At 51.3% G+C, this 17073-nt stretch overlaps 1 protein-coding gene across 4 annotated transcripts in view; it reads right to left on the bottom strand.

The window, feature by feature from the left end:
- The window catches only part of AP2A2 (adaptor related protein complex 2 subunit alpha 2), a 96017-nt gene extending 86643 nt beyond the window's left edge, over positions 1-9374 (bottom strand). The window contains exon 1 of one of the 4 annotated variants that reach the window (XM_025451911.3): positions 9144-9374. In XM_025451911.3, coding sequence (XP_025307696.1) covers positions 9144-9210 — 67 coding nt within the window. In that variant the 5' untranslated portion in view covers positions 9211-9374. The remainder of the gene's footprint in view (positions 1-9143) is intronic. The other 3 variants (XM_025451912.3, XM_025451909.3, XM_035701520.2) reach the window with 3 other exon arrangements.
- Positions 9375-17073: the final 7699 nt, after the last annotated feature.

The raw sequence follows: 17073 nt of genomic DNA, 5'->3' as shown, positions 1-17073 counted from the left end.
CTGTGTCTCTCATGAATAAAGTAAATCTGTATTTAAAAAAAAAAAAAAAAGCAAAACATAAATCCCAATGCCGCACTGCCTGCCCTAAGGAGCTCCAAGTGCTTTAGGTACACTAAATAACTAATCCTCATTACTCTTCAGTTGCCACCAGAAGGGATTTTAAAGGCAAACAAAGCACCTTACCATGCAAAACAAAAACCAGGCAACCCAACTTGGATGCTGACCTCCACACTTTTCTCCATAAACAGACACCAAATCCTGGGGCACGTGACAAGGTACATGGGAGCCATCCTGAATACAAGGAATACACAAAACCACCACAGCTCTCACTGGGTTCAAATGTAGGACAAAAATGAAGACTCCAGACTTGACAGAGCCACAATTTGCAAAGGTGAGAAAGAAAAGGAAACAGTACCAGGATCTGATCCAAACCACAAGCCAGAAATTTGTTTCCCTAACTGAATATAGCTAGCAGGGCCAGTCTCTCCAGTCCCCGTCTCTGGATGCAGCAGGAAGCTAAGGGAGAGATGCGGGCCCAGAACATAACAAAGGAGTGGGTCTCAGCCTCACTACAAAGACCTCCTCCCCTTATGGGGCACATTGCTACCCTCTCCAACCTGCCACATCCCCAAGAACACAAGGGCCAGCCCACAGGCCCCACCCTCCCACCAGATGTGCCTCCCCTCTTTCCACCTGGTGGCTCCCAATTCCCACAGTATTTTCCTGATTCCATTTCCCACACTCTCATTGTTAGGTGATTGTGGGCCCTAGTTTTTTTTTTTTTTTTTTTTTTTAAGATTTTATTTATTTATTCATGAGAGACAGAGAGCGAGAGGCAGAGACACAGGCAGAGGAGAAGCAGGCTCCTTGTAGGAAGCTCGATGTGGGACTCAATCCCAGAACTCCGGGATCACACCCTGAGCTGAAGGCAGATGCTCAACTGCTGAGCCACCCAGGCATCCCGTGGGCCCTAGTCCTCATCCTCTCTGCCAATAATAGTGAAGGAAAAAGAATGAAGAGTTGGCAGGAAGTGATGTTTGCATCAAGTGATGCCTGATGTAAGGCAGGCAGGGACGAGACTGTCACCACAAGTTTAAACTGTGTCTTACGAGCAGTCGCAACACTGGGCAAGGCTAGGACTCGCCTCTTCCTTTCTGGTGCTGTGCATCTCTGCATCTCACCATCCCCATACTCTTCTTGGTCTTCTTCCCAACTCAGTCACAGGGCACTATTTTAAAACAAGGCCACTTCCTCCTTGCCTGCTATTTATCCCATGCGCTGTGGTTGTACCTCCTTGGCTCTCTCCACCAGAGTGCAAGAGCTAATCTTATCGCTCAGCCTCAGCTCCCACCTCTGTGGGAACACCCACTTGAACTTATCTGCCCTGAACTTCTCATAACCAAATGGCTCATACAACTTTTCATGACATTTCAACCATGTTAACTTTCATCGCAAAACCATTTTGAAAAATGCCAAAGCCAGAATCAGTAAATACAGTTTTATCATCTAAATCTTAACTATCAGGATGCCCAGGTGGCTCAGCCACTGAGCATCTGCCTTCAACTCAGGGCGTGATCCCGGAGTCCTGGGATCGAATCCCACACCAGGCTCTTCACAGGGAGCCTGCATCTCCCTCTGCCTCTGTCTCCACCTCTCTCTCTGTGTCTCTTGTGAATAAATAAAGTCTTTAACAAAAAAAAAAAAGATAAATAACACATGACCTAGTGAAAGCTGCTCATCTCTATTTCCTTAAAATTATCATTCATTTTGTTAAGGTGATGGCAAAAACTATTTAATTTACTTCATACTGCACTGGAAGATGACAGGAACCATCAAATTTCCAACTCCCCAACTTGTGGTTTCAGTACCAAACCTCTGTGCTTGGGGCACCTGGGTGGCTCAGTGGTTGAGCATCTGCCTTTGGCTCAGGGCACAATCCCAGGGTCCTAAGATCAAGTCCTGCATCGGTCTCCCCACAGGGACCCCGCTTCTCTCTCTGCCTATGTCTCTGCCTCTGTGTGTCTCTCACAAATATATAAAATATTTTTAAAAAAATAAACAAACCTCTGTGCTGACCAAAATGAAGGGGCAGAACAGGAGAGGTACCACTCCTATGTATCTATCCTACACTCATTTCATCACACTGGATCCAGGGAGGGAATGGACCAGACATGCTTTAACAAAAAAAAGAATATTCAATGAGCTCAGAGGCAAACATGAAACATTCCAAAGTTTGACTTGGAACTACCTTTGGTAGATGCTTGAACATCCTGGCATTCCTCTACTATTCCCTCTGCTCTCTAGGACCTCTTCACCTTGCTTTCAGGGCAAGGGCTCATCTTGTCCACCTGAACAACCACTTCCTCTCCTTATTCTGCATTCAGGAGTCTTGAATACAGGTGGCACTCAATAAAGATGAATGCACTGGCAAGAACTCTTTACATTTGTCTGCAAACTCTTCAGGGGGGCAAGGGACCATTAGCTCTATTTCCCTGAACCCCACAAAGTTCACATAACAGGCCCAGATGCCATACCTTACTCAAAACCTGAGGCCAAATTTGTGCCGGAATCCAGAACTGCTCAGACTTTAGGAGGAAGCACACACTTGTGAACACTCATGCAGGAGGGAGACCACACAGAGCTTCATGACCATACAAGGCCAGCACTTTTGCCAAATGAGTTTACCAAAGAGTTAACCAAAAAGACTTTTCGTCTTGGGAGTCTTATTACACTTTGAATATCAGTAAGGGTGACAAACATGAGACATCTAACTCTGGGAAATGAACAAGGGGTAGTGGAAGGGGAAGTGGGCGGGGGGTTGGGGTGACTGGGTGATGGGCACTGAGGGGGGCACTTGGCGGGATGAGCATTGGGTGTTATGCTATATGTTGGCAAATTGAACTCCAATAAAAAAAAAAAATGAAATTTAAGCTAAGGAAAGACAGCCTCAGGTCTGAGAAATTCGGAAGTGCTCCGAGCCCCGCCCACTCAGGAGCTTACACCAGAGAGCCACCTTCTCTGAGGGCACCATCACACTGGAATCCTCTCTGCCCTAACTCTATTTGAGCCAAGGAAATGCTATTTAATCCCACATAGACAGTCTTTCCTATAACTCTACAACTACAAAATCCTAACACATATTGTTGCCAAAACAACAGAGTGAAAATCATTTTAAGAAGAAAGAGAAGTCATGCTAAGTATCTCACATGAGAATATACTTATCACCAAGACATTTCAACTTGTCATAAAAGAAACAGAGTGACCTCCACTTCAGAGGAGCCAGAAGGGAAACAAGGAAGAATACATAGGTATTTCCTCGATAGAGGAACCACCAACCTTGGCAGAAAAATTCAACCTGGATCAAAGACTTCCTTCCTCCTCCAGCATAGTGGTTCGTCCCTCCCTTTACCCTCTGTCACACACTTCCTAAATCCGTTTCTAAAGAATATAAATTATGCATAAGACTGCAAAAGAAAATATGCAGGGAGAGCATTCTTTTTCAAAAAGTCAGCATTTTTTCAAATGTCCAGTCAAAACTAAAATGTTTTTAAGAACTTTAAAAGTTAAAAAGCAGACTGACAAACTCTGATTCTGATCTTTATTATTACTCAGGAAAATCAAGTACCAACTTTATGTTTAATTTCCTACACTGACACTTAAGTGGAATTTAAATTTTTTTTTTAAGATTTTATTTAGGGCAGCCCCGGTGGCACAGTGGTTTAGCGCCGCCTGTAGCCCGGGGTGTGGTCCTGGAGACCCAGGATCGAGTCCCACATCAGGCTCCTTGCATGGAGCCTGCTTCTCCCTCTGCCTGTGTCTCTCTCTGCGTGTCTTTCATGAATAAATAAATAAAATCTTTAAAAAATAAATAAATAAAAAATAAAGATTTTATTTATTTATCCATGAGAGACAGAGGGGGGGAGAGAGAATGAGAGAGAGAGAGAGAGAGAGAGAGAGGCAGAGACACAGGCAGAGGGAGAAGCAGGCTCCATGCAAGGAGCCTGATGTGGGACTCGATCCCGGGTCTCCAGGATCACGCCCTGGGCTGAAGGTGGCGCTAAACCACTGAGCCACCGGGGCTGCCCAGAATTTAAATTTTTATGTTCAGTTTCTCCACATCCAATTTATGACTCATAACAAAAGGAATTTTATGAACAAATACATGTTTTAAACTTCAATCACGCTAAAATATAATTCAAAGGGATGCCCAATTTCAACAAAGTTAGCAGAAACAGAAAGGACAAAGTTTCATTACCAACACAATGAGCAGAGCGTTGATACTTACTCCACTAGTTTATCACTGCACCTGCAGCAAAATTGCATGCTTTCTCCAATAACATGGGAAATTTGTTTTTCTGCCAAATAGCTAATTACATCTCTCCACTTGTTTCCCTTCATTTGAGCGAGTGCCTGGAGGGATTAAATAAAATGCCTCCAAGCACGATGGAAGTGTCTTAATTCATCTGCACAGTCCCAGCCCCCGCCACCTCGTGCATGGAGGAATAAATGGCAATTTCCTGCCCACTGGCAACGTGACTGATCTCACAAGAATGAAGACCTATTACTTCTCTTTCATTGCAGTCTTGATTATTTTGCAGTCAATTCCAAGTCTGACAACATTTTCAGCAGTGTTTCACGTTCTCAGCGCTGTTACAGCGTTGACATGTGAATGGCAATGCATAAAGACATGAATTAATTTATTATTTTTTTTAATTTTTATTTATTTATGATAGTCACAGAGAGAGAGAGAGGCGCAGAGACACAGGCAGAGGGAGAAGCAGGCTCCATGCACCGGGAGCCCGACGTGGGATTCGATCTTGGGTCTCCAGGATCGCGCCCTGGGCCAAAGGCAGGCGCCAAACCGCTGCGCCACCCAGGGATCCCGGATATGATAACCATCAATGCAACAGCCTGGATGGGCCTCAAGACAATTGTGCTGAGTAAGAAAAGCCAATCTTGACAAGTCACATATTGTACAATCCCATTCACACAATATCCCTGAGATGTTATGTAGATACAGAGAACAAACTAGTAGCTGGGGGTGGGTAGGTGGGCTATACTGGTAACACAACGGGGCTTTGTGATAATGGAACAACTCTGTATCTTGATTAACATGGGGGTTACAGAAAGCTACATGTGATCAAAGTACAAAGATGAACACACACACACACGCGCGCACACACACACACACACACCAGTGTGGGTAAAACTGATAAAATATAAATACACACTGTGGAATGTACCAATGTCAGTTTCCCGGTGTTGAAATTGACTGTTATTGGAGAAATCCCCTTCAAAGAGGTTGGGTGAAGGGTGCTGGGACCTCCCTGCCCATTTCTTACTTCTTACGAATCTGTATTTACTTTGAGACAAAGAATTATTTAAAAATTGGGACTGGGCAGCTCTGGTGGCTCAGCGGTTTAGCGCCACCTTCACCCAGGGCATGATCCTGGAGACCCAGGATCGAGTCCCACGTCGGGCTCCCTGCAATGGAGCCTGCTTCTCCCTCTGCCTGTGTCTCTGCCTCTGTGTGTGTCTCTCATGAACAAATAAATAAAATCTTTAATAAATAAATAAATAAAAATAAAAATTGGGACTAAATAAAAAGATTAGGATTTTAAGTATCAAATGCAATGAAACGCCGGGACACCTGCACCCCGATGTTTCTAGCAGCAATGGCCACGCTAGCCAAACTGTGGAAGGAGCCTCGGTGTCCAACGAAAGATGAATGGATAAAGAAGATGTGGTTTATGTAGACAATGGAATATTACTCAGCTATTAGAAATGACAAATACCCACCATTTGCTTCAACGTGGATGGAACTGGAGGGTATTATGCTGAGTGAAGTAAGTCAGTCGGAGAAGGACAAACATTATATGTTCTCATTCATTTGGGGAATATAAATAATAGTGAAAGGGAATATAAGGGAAGGGAGAAGAAATGTGTGGGAAATATCAGAAAGGGAGACAGAACGTAAAGACTGCTAACTCTGGGAAACGAACTAGGGGTGGTAGAAGGGGAGGAGGGCGGGGGGTGGGAGTGAATGGGTGACGGGCACTGGGGGTTATTCTGTATGTTAGTAAATTGAACACCAATAAAAAAATAAATTAAAAAAAAAGAGGATTTTAAGTATCAATTTAAAAAAAAAGACAAAAAGAAACAGTTCATTAACTCCTACACACTGAACTCACATTAGCCAAATTTAGTGGTCCCAGGGTTGAAGTTAATCAGAAAAGGTCAACTTAATTTTATGAGGCACTGAATTAGTTTGCTACATGAGCCACAAAAACTACAGGCTTGAGGAAGACTACATAACAGGAGCACCTTTAAAATCCTGGAGCATACTCGCTGTTGCCAAAGCTAAGAGTCATGTTCCCAGCCAGCCATCTGAAGTGAACAACTTACATGAGGCGCAAAGAGATGCAAAGCCTACCCTTGAAGGTCTTAGAAGGGGAAATTTAAGAAACTAGTTCAGAAAGGTAAAAGGGAGCTGCAATTTTAGAGCTGAAACAGACTCTAGTGATACTCTAGCTCAAAATCCACTCCTCTCCATCAGCTGAAGAAACCTAAGGCTCAGCAGCCACTGGCTTCAGGTCATGGAGCAGGTGAGAGGCAGCTGGGTCTCTCCACAGAGCCTGGCCACATCCATCACATTCACAAGAAACCAATGAGCACACAAAATCTGAGGTGGGAAAAGGGGAAGCTGGAGCCAGCTCCCTGCCCCAGGGGGTTAAGCTCAGATGGCTCTGGCCATCCATCCAGCCAGGGTTAGCTTTCTGACCCTATCCCCAGCCACAGCCAGCCTACACATGCTCAGAACGTTCATTCCCTGCTGCTCCATCACATCTTGGCCCTCGACCTGCAGTGCTCTTTAGACAAAATGGGCATGAGAATCATCTTGAAGCTAAATCCTTTCTGGCTCACTCATCTATTCATTTACTAGGCTCGTGTCTCATGCCAGATGCTGTGCAAGCAGCGGAAAGACATGACAAGCAAGACAGATGTGGTGCCTACCTTGTGGGGTTCATAGTGAAGGGGAGGGCACAGCACCACAGACCCATGACACCGCTCTAGAAGTGCGGCACTATGACAAAACAAAGACCAAGGGCAGCATGAGGTGGGAAAGGTGGTCCTGAGGAAGGGACTGTAGTAAACAGAGACCTGGCCCCAAGAAAAATGAGGCAGCCCTTCCTCCTTAAGCTCCTTTGGGGAAGAGACTATCCTATTCATTGGTCTATATCAGTAGCCCTCAACCAGAGAAAACTCTGCCCCGTAGGGCAACGTCTGAACACACCGCTGGTTGTCACAATGGAGGCACCTCGTTGTATGGAGACCAGGGATGCTGCTGTCCAACACCACTGGACAGCTCTGCACAAGAAATAACCCAATCTCAGCAGTGTGGGGGGTGGAGAAAGTCTGCTCTAAGGTCAGTCAACAAGTATCTGCCGAGTCCTCCCATATGGCAGGCAGTTACCTTCCACTCAACTGCAGACCTAGCACAGAATACATGTCTAATATGCAGGTGACCGGCTGTCAAGAAAATGGGTTTCAATCTCAATGTCTTTCTTGCCCACTGCATTCTTCTTCCAAAATGGAAGAACTGACATCACTCCTAATTTAAGGCTGCTAAGCCTTTAGCCAAGGGTCCCCCTGCAGTGATAGCGCACACACACTCAGCTTTACAAAAGCTGAAATCACATTAAATAGCACAGGAAGGAAAAGAAAAATATTGCCTACTTGTAAATACTCCGATCTGAGTGTGCTACCACTCCGATTTCTCGATTTCTCGCACAGGAAGGGGAGGGACAGAAGATCAGAGCTTCTCTGGGGGAGAAGCAGGCTGGCATCTGGGTGCCCCCGTCTAAGGAGGTGAGGGCTTCAAGGCAAGGCTCAACACAACAGCATCTACCAGCAAGTGAGGTTACAGACTCTCTTCAAAACATACATTAACCCTAAGGCAATAAAAATCAACTATCTGGCAGGTAATAAAAAAATAATAATAAGATGCACCAGATAGGAAAACTGGTTTTGCCTTTAATTTCTTTAATTAAATAAAGGAGAGATCTCCGAAGGCTGTAGCTTCTCTACAGACGGAAGCCCCCACCTGCCTCCTGGCTTGTTTCGCTTCTGGTGTGGATTTCTTCCACTGTGAGGGGACGCGAGTGTCCCGAAGAAGGGGCCAGCAGCCAGGGCAGCCACCCGAAAGCCACCCCACCCTCCACTGCCCTGTGTCTGCACTCCTGGGGGGAGTGAGTCATTTCATCAGGGCCTAATAAGCCACCAGGACCCGGGCGGAGCTGCCTCCCAGGCAAGGCAGCTTTCGCTGCCCCCACTCCCAAACTGAAAATCCACGCTATTTTGGAACACGCTGGGTTAAATGCTCCATTACTAGAAAGATGAGCAGACTGCTCCAGATGACATCATGCTGGGGGGGGGGGGGGGTCTTCACCAGAACCCTGTCGAAGACGCCACAGCCCCCCCACGACTGGAGAACCCCACCTGCCCTGCACCCCGCACCCCTGCTCACTGTTCCCTGACCCGCAGGCCCCAGGCCCAGCCCCCGACTCTGCCTCCCACAGGCCTGCGCCCTCCTCGGCGGCCCTGTAGGTCCCTCGCACCCCAGGCCCGCGCCCCCGACCTCTGCCCTCTGGGCCCGCACCCAGACCCCCAGACCCCCGCCCTGCACCCCGACCCTACGCCCCCGGACCCCCCGCCCTCCATGTCCACACTGGACCCCGTCCCGCCCCCCCACCGACGCCTGCCCTCCGGGTCGGCACCCGGACCCCGCCCCGCGTCCCCGCGCCCCCGCGCCCCCGCGCCCCCTGCCCCCAGGGTCTGCACCGGCCCCCGCGCCCCCGCGCCCCCTGCCCCCGCGCCCCCGGTCGGCTCCGGGACCCCGCCCCGCGCCCCCTGCCCCGCGCCCTCGGGGTCTGCACCGGCCCCCGCGCCCCCGGCCCCCGCGCCCTCGGGGTCTGCACCGGCCCCCGCGCCCCCTGCCCCCGCGCCCCCCGTCGGCTCCGGGACCCCGCCCCGCGCCCCCTGCCCCGCGCCCTCGGGGTCTGCACCGGCCCCCGCGCCCCCGCGCCCCTCGCCCCTCGCCCCCGCGCCCCTCGCAGGCCGGGTCCCGCGCCGCCGCCACTCACAGTTGCGGATGTCGGAGATGAAGACCGCCAGGCCCCGCATCCCGTCCCCCTTGGACACGGCCGGCATCTTCGGGCCCGGGGAGCGGCCTGGGCTGGCGGGCCGGGAGGAGGAGCCGAGAGCGGGGAGCCGGGAGCGGGTCGCCGCCGCCTCAGGAGCCGCCTCAGCCGGAGCCGCCTAAGGCTCCGAGAGCCGCTTTCAGGGCCGCCGCGCGCGCGCACGCACGCACGCTCGTCTCGCGTGCGCGCGCACGCTCGCCCGCGGATCGCCGCGTGCACGCGCGCGCACGCGCGCGCGGCTGCGGGCGGAGCGGGGACGAGCGCGTCGAGGCAGGTGCGGGGGCGCCCCCTGCAGGCGGGAGCACGGGGTTCGTGTCCGAGGCTCCCCATCCGCCCCCCACGACCCTGTCCAACCCAGGCTCTGGGGCAGCTTACTGGTCTGCGTCCGGAGCCCCGAGGGCCTTACGTGCACGTCACCGCTGCCCAGGGCCACCAGCCCCTTCCTGAGGCCTGAACACGAAGGACTGCCCACCCCCACCCCCTCCCCGCACCGCACCCTCGGACCGCGGGCCGGTCTAGACCTAAAGCCCTCCAGGCCCGGCCAGAGCCCTGTGCCATCTGCCACCACCCACCACCTCCTCTTGCCCCAGACGTGAACACGGAGGACCGTCCCTGTGGTCAACAGAGGCCTGGAGCCTGGACCACCCACCCCACACTCCCCCACCCTTCCACCCCCCAGTCTGTGTGGACAGCAGGTGGCCCTGTTGAGCTCCCTTTGTGAAGCCAAATGGCTTCGAAAAGGAAGCTTTCTCCTTAGGGGGAGAGGGGGGTTGTCTGGGCCCCAGAACCTGGTGCAGGCCCCCACCCACAAAAGAGGTCTGTCCCTCCCTGGCTCACTTCCTCAGTTCCCAGGGAAAAGTCAGGGCTGGCTAGACCCTGGCCGGGAGGAGGAAGGGGTGGGGCCCCTGCCACAGACGAGGCGCCCCACCCAGGCTCTGGGCCTGCAGGACCCCCTGGGGGAAACCGGAACCCTGGACGCTGGAATCCTTATAAGGAAGCAATTTCACCAGCCTCCAAGACCTTCTGAAGAGCTGGGCCTGGAGAGGGCTTCCTGGAGGAGGGGAGATCCACAGGGAACACATCCTGGCACCTGGAGATAACCCTCCCATGGCCAAGCCAGGGGACTCAGACAAGCAGACCCTGACCCACTCACGGCAGCCACTCATGGAACAGGACGATGCCCAGAGGTTGCAGGGACCTACGTGGGGCATGGACAGACTGCCAGCTCAGGCAGAGGTGGAAGGCTTCTCTGAGGGAGGCTTGGAGTTGCGCAGACATCCTACCCGCTTTCAGAGATTCTGGGCCTCCCAAGCCTCCTGACATTCCCCAAAGTACGTCTTTGGGGAGGGGGTCATGAAAAAGACCCCACACTGTCCCCCAGCTCCCAGACCTTGCCAGACACACAGCTCTCAGATCATTATTACCATGAGATCTCGGACCTGAGTCCACTCAGCCCTACCCAATCACGGCCACTCCTCTGCAAGGGACAGGCCACCTTTATGAGTATGAAGTGCTTGGAAACAGTTTCGTAAGTTGTGTGACATCTGTCACATTTTAGCCACTTGTGGTCACAACTGTGTTTCTAAGGGCAAGGGTGGAGCTGAGAGTCTCTTTCCAGCATCCCTGGACACTGGGAAGTAAAGACAAAAGCCCACCACTGGCATGGTGAAGGAGAACACAAAAGCTGGGGAGCCCAGAGCCTGCAGCGTGCGTGGCCACGGGATCAAGAGACACCGTGCACCATTAGCTGGCTGTCCTGCCTCCTTCTCAGACCTGAGCCTGCTCAGCCCCCTGGTCACTTTTGCAAGTGATGCTTCCCATAATCTCTGGAGGAGTGTGGGCTGCAGACAATGATCCTTCCAGAAAATTGGGGTTGGTGGCCTGGTTCTGATATGAATAAAGGCCCTGAGCAGGCTACAGGGACGGGGATGTGGCAGTCCTGGGCACCAGGATTGACATGCTTAGGGAAGGCCAGGTTCTGGGAACCAAGCATGTCCCCTGCCATGGACGACATGCTGAGCATGAGAAATTCAAGAACTCTACAGCAGGCCGGTGTTGTTTTGTCTTTTAAAGATTTTATTTATTTATTCATGAGAAAGAGAGAGAGAGAGAGGCAGAGACACAGGCAGAGGGAGGAGCAGGCTCCATGCAGGAAGCCTGACATGGGACTCGATCCTGGGTCTCCAGGATCACGCCCCAGGCTAAAGGCAGCGCTAAACCGCTAAGCCACAGGGGCTGCCCCAGGCCGGTGTTTTAAATGAAATAGACCAACTAGAGAAGGAAAGTCATGGGATGAAACTCCTGACTGCTCTTTTTGGGGTGGCAGGAAGCTGCAGTGTCTGGAGAGCTCATTTTTTGCAGCCACGCAGCTGGATTTGGGTTTTTATAAAACCACCACAGAAGTTGAATCTAGGCCCTCCCCAAATCTGTGGGAAAGCTGGAGTGCTGGAGTGGCACATGTAGGGTCCAGGGAACTGGAACAGAGTAAAAGGCATGAGGTGGGGACCCACAGCACCCCCCCCCCCTTGCCAAAAACCCCCTACCGGCCTCCAAGGCCCCTCTCCCCTCATTGGATGAAGTCATCTCTGCCCTTGAAGATGCTCTAATGACATCCTTTGAAGGAATACTTTGTAAGAGAAAAGTCTGATTCCCTCAAAGCCCCTTGGCCTGGCCCCACCTCTTAAGACCTGAGAGAGTCGGTCTGGACATAAAGTCACATTCCAATGGGGAAAGCTTAGCCACCACAAGAACCAGAGAAGTTAGGTTTATGCCGGCAGAACCCTCCAGAACATGTGTGGGATGAATTCTGAGAGAGTGGGCTTGTCCCACAGGGCACCCGGCAGTCTGGGTCAGCTGAGCCAGCGTAGGCAGCCATCAGCCTGGGAGCTGGACTCCAGGAGCCCTTGTTCAAACAGCTTGAGATGTCAGAATTTCCAGAAATTCCTGGATATGTTGCAGAGAAAGGAATGCAGAGATTTCTTCTCTCGTAGTTCTAGAATCTGGACGTCAAGGTTTCGGAAGGGCTGGTGCCTCCTGAAGCTGTGGCTGAGGATCGGGCCCAGGCCTCTCGAGGCTCGGAGATGGCCGTCTTCTCCCAGGGTCTCCTCACGTGGCCTGCCCTCTGCGCTCCTCATTCTCTGTGTCCACATCTCCCTTTCTTACAAGGACACCAGTCACACTGGCTAAGGGATCTGCTCTACATTGGTATGAAGTCAATTAATTACATCTGAAGTGACCCCAGTAAAGTCACATTCTGAGGGACTCCCACATATGAACTTTTAGGGGACACGGTTCACCCTATCACAGATGGTATTGTGAGAACAGGTGGGTCAGGATTTCTGTGCCCCCTTGCCCATGCTACCTGGAACAGGCTGAGACAGCTGGAGCTCCGTCTCAGATGGTGACAATGGTCCCTCCACTAGTCGCTGCGCCAGCTCAACCTCTCCTGTTTGAACCACTGCCACTGTGTCTGGGGGAAGGGGCCTTTGTTGTGTCCCACCAAATCAAGTTCCTACTTAACACCTCTTCCCACGCCTGAGGGCTCCGTGTCATTAAAGTCCTGGGTGGCTCAGTAGTTGAGCGTCTGCCTTCAGCTCAGGTCGTGATTCCAGGGTCCTGGGATCAAGTCCCACGGTGGGCTCCCTGCTCAGTGGGAGGTCTGCTTGTCCCTCTGCCTCTGCCCCTCCCCCTGCCCATGCTTGCTCACTCTCACTCTCACTCTCTTTCAAATAAATAAAATTTTAAAAAATAATAAGTTTTATTTATTCAAGAGGGGGACAGGTCCAAGAGGGTAAGGCAGGGGAGAGAGAATCTCAAGAAAATCCCCCCACCCCCGTTGAGCTTGGAGCCCAACTGGAGGGCTGGATCCCATGACCCTGAGATTATGACCTGAGCCGAAACCAAGAGTGAAACACCCAACTGACTGAGCCCCCAGGTGCTCATGGCTTTGGGTGTTTTGTGGCAAAGGCATCTGTTAGGGCCAATATTCACCCAGCAAGTATGAGCTAATGGAATATATATCAAGTTTAAGGTCAGCCTGGGATCGGGCAGCCCAAAAAGCTCAGCGGTTTAGCGCCGCCTTCGGCCTGGGGTGTGATCCTGGGGACCTGGGATCGAGTCCCACATGGGGCTCCCTGCATGGAGCCTGCTTCTCCCTCTGCCTGTGTCTCTGCCTCTCTCCCTCTCTCTCTCTCTGTTTCTCACGAATAAATAAAATCTTTAAAAAATAAAAAGATCAGCCTGGGGAAAAATAGAATTAGAAAACATGCCCACCAACACCAGTTCAGGCCACCTGTACCACTGCATCAATCCTGTGACAGCCAAAACAAATGACCATAAACTTGAGGCTTAAAAACAAGAGAAATTGATTCTCCCCCAGTTGTAGAGATCAGAGACCAGCAGAGGGATCCCCCCCGGAGGCGCTGGGGGAGACTCTGTCCTTGCTTCTCTTCCAGCTGCCAGTGGTGACCAGTATCCTTGGTTCTAGGCTGTGGAACCCCAGACTGTGCTTCTGTCACCTTGAGGTCTCTTCTCCTGTGTCTGTGTCTCAAATCTCCCTGTTTTCTTTTTTTCTTTTTTTAAGATTGATTTATTTATTTATTCATGAGAGACAGAGAGAGAGAGAGAGAGAGAGGCAGAGACACAGGCAGAGGGAGGAGCAGGCTCCACGCAGGGAGCCCGATGCGGGACTCAATCCCAGGTCTCCAGGATCATGACCTGAGCTGAAGTCAGACGCTCAACTGCTGAGCCACCAAGGCATCCTACCTGTTTTCTCTTATAAGCATTTCTGTCATTGGATTTGGGGCTCACCCTAAATCCAAGATGATCTCATCCTAAGATCCTTAATCACATCTCCAGAGACCACATTTCCAAACAAGGTCACCTTCACAGGTGCTGGGGTTTGGGACATAGACAACCTTCTGAAATCCACAATTTGTGCCACTCCACCTCCAAGACATCACACACACACTGCCCCTCCCTTTGGTATAGGGGTATTTTAAGGACGATTGTGGGATGGTGAGAAGCATGAAACCCAGCACTGATGCCATAAAACACATAGCCCTGTGCCGGGCCACCCACCCACCACAGACGCTGGCTTGCCTCTGCGTGGATACCTGCACATCAGACAGTACAGAACAGCCAGGTCACAGCTCTCACCCTGGCCGAGGCCAGAGGGGTTGGCAGGGGCTCACACATGAGACACAGACAGAAATGTGCTGTGCTGGCTCTGGAGCTAAATCTGAAAGCTTCCACTACACGTGAGTAAGCCCCACTCCTTCCTTCTTTCCCTGGACTATGCTTATCCCAGCACCCCGGGAGGATGTCTCCATCCATGCCCAGGGGAGGCCTCAGCAGCAGGAAATCCTGATATGTGTCCCTCTTCCTGGGCTTCCGGCCTCATAACTGGAATGTTTTGAGATTCAGGAATGAGAGTACACAGTCAGTGATAGTGGCCTGGGCCCTGCCTTAGGGGCAACCCCTGGCCCAGCGGCGCCCCTGCTCACCCCCCATTAAAATAGGAAGAGTCATGTGTTGCCCCTGCTGGGAAGGGCCTTGTCTTGCGCTGACTTGGCAAATGAGGAGAGGCCCAGCACCACTTGCAAGATGAGGACACCGCACCCTTACCCCACCCTCACCACACCCCAGGAACATACAAGCCTAGCCCCCAAAGTCCGACAGCCACCAGGCACCTCCAACAAACATGTGCAAGTGCTCTTGGGGTGTGTCACGAGCTCCCCATAGTTACTGAGGGACACTTTTTTTTTTAAAGTAATCTCTATGCCCAACATAGGGCTTGAACTCATGACCCTGAAAGCAAGAGTCATATGCTCTGCCGAAGGAGCCAGCTAAGTGCCTCACTTAGGGACACTTTTGAAGATGTCCCAGAGGGGCAGCCTCAGGTTAGGAATGTTTGGTAGGCCAAGTGCCCCTGGGGTGGGGTGCTCTGGCTCTGAGGGTGTCCCCAATGCATGGGGGGGGGGTGCTCAGTTGGCCACGGGAGGGCTGGTTTCTGCAGACCTCCTTGCTTCATGTGAACATGTACCTGTCCTCTTCTGTCCCCCAGGGCCCACTGCAGATAAGTAGGGGACAAGGAGGAGGACAGTCTGAGGGTGGGTCAGACCTGGGCTTGAAATTCAGAGCCTGAATCTCTACCTGGGTACCCGTACCCCACACCCAGCCATGGTAGGGTGGGCTGCCTCACAGGCAAGGGAGCCAGGAATCGAGCCTAGGGACTGGATTTAGGGACAAGGCAAGGGGGTTATACTCAGATTTACATTAGATTTAAATAATCAGGATTTGATCTATTGAAGTTATAAATTTTTTAATAAAATATTTTATCTATTCATGAGAGACACACAGAAAGAAGCAGAGACATAGGCAGAGGGAGAAGCAGGCTCCCTGCAGGGAGCCTGATGTGGGACTCTATCTCAGGACCCTGGGATCACCACCTGAACCAAGGCAAAAGCTCAACCACTGAGCCAGCCAGGCGTCCCTGAAGTTATAAACTCAAAACCTAATTTTTAAAAAAGATTTTATTTATTCATGAAAGACAGAAAAAAAGACCCAGAGACATAGGCAGAGAGAGAAGCAGGCTCCATGTAGGGAGCCAGATGTGGGACTCGATCCTGGGAGTCCAAGATCACGTCCTGAGTTGAAAGCAGATGCTTAACCACTGAGCCTCCCAGGCATCCCCAAAACTTAACTTTTTAACCTGTCAGGTCCAATTTCATAAACCCTATTATTCTCTTTATAAGTCTCGCATATTTACAGTCATTTTTCAAGGGCCTCTCAAAATATTTGGTCCCATCTACAAACCGAGCACATTGAACATCGTCCACATCTCAAAATGAATTTATAAATTCAGTTCTCTTTCACTTCCTTTTTAAGGGATTTGGCTTGTCTGAATTGAAAACTAAATCCTGGGTGCTTCAAGAATTCATATATTCAATAGATCAACCTTTAAAATGTGGTGAATCCCAAGTTGTCTCTGATGCTCCGGAAACATGACATACCAAACGCGTTTAGGTTTCACTCACTATGTGGGCACTAAGGCTCGGGACAGAATCAGAATTCTCTTAGACTGCTCTATGCGTCCCTCTAAACCTTACTGTGGCTGAAAGTTGTATACCCGCTTCAAGAAGTCAGTTTTCCATGCAGGTTCTAGGGCCTCTTGGCATCCGGCAGCAGGGAAGCTGATGCCCCAGAACCCTGCCCAGTGGGGGCTTTGCTTAGAGGGCAGACACTGTCCCTCCTTCCTGCTAGCTGTTGGGTTTCTGTCAATGCTGGCTCAGAGTGAAACTGAGTGGACTTTGCCACTCTTCATCTCTGAAGATCTCTGAGCTCAACGGGTGCTCATCTAGTCACTGAACGATGACTGGGTGCTTTTCTCCACAGACCTTTGAGACTGCTGGAACCTCCTTTGCATTCCTAGGACTGAGTAGCTGGGCACCTAGCAGGGCTGACTGGGGTCCCCTCCAGACCTCGGCCTGACTTGGGGTCACCCCTCCTAGGTCAGGCCTCAGGGATGAACTGGGTGCCAGGAACGCAGAGCTGCCGGCGACAACTGGCACATAACGCACCCGGGAGCAGTAACCTCCGCAGCCGCCAGCCCCGTTTGGGGAGACTGTGGAGGGTCAGCTGGCAGGCAATATGGGGAAGAGAAAGAAGGAAATATGATCAAGAAGAGAGAGAACGAAGTTCAGTTCAGGAAGAAGCCTCACAAGCAGCAGAAATGGGGAAACAAGGCGGGCAGTGCGTCCTGAGGCCGAAGGGGCAGAGCCGGGTGGGGACGACTGTGCGGTTTTCTGCAGGAAACTGCTGGGAACAGCTAGGAATGGAGTGTGTGTGTGTGTGTGGGGGGGGGGGGGGGCTG

This window comes from Canis lupus, chromosome 18, assembly GCF_003254725.2.
Source record: "Canis lupus dingo isolate Sandy chromosome 18, ASM325472v2, whole genome shotgun sequence".
NCBI classification, from domain to species: Eukaryota; Metazoa; Chordata; class Mammalia; order Carnivora; family Canidae; genus Canis; species Canis lupus.
Note: the sequence above shows the minus strand (reverse complement) of the source record. Positions and strands in the feature narration are given on the sequence as shown.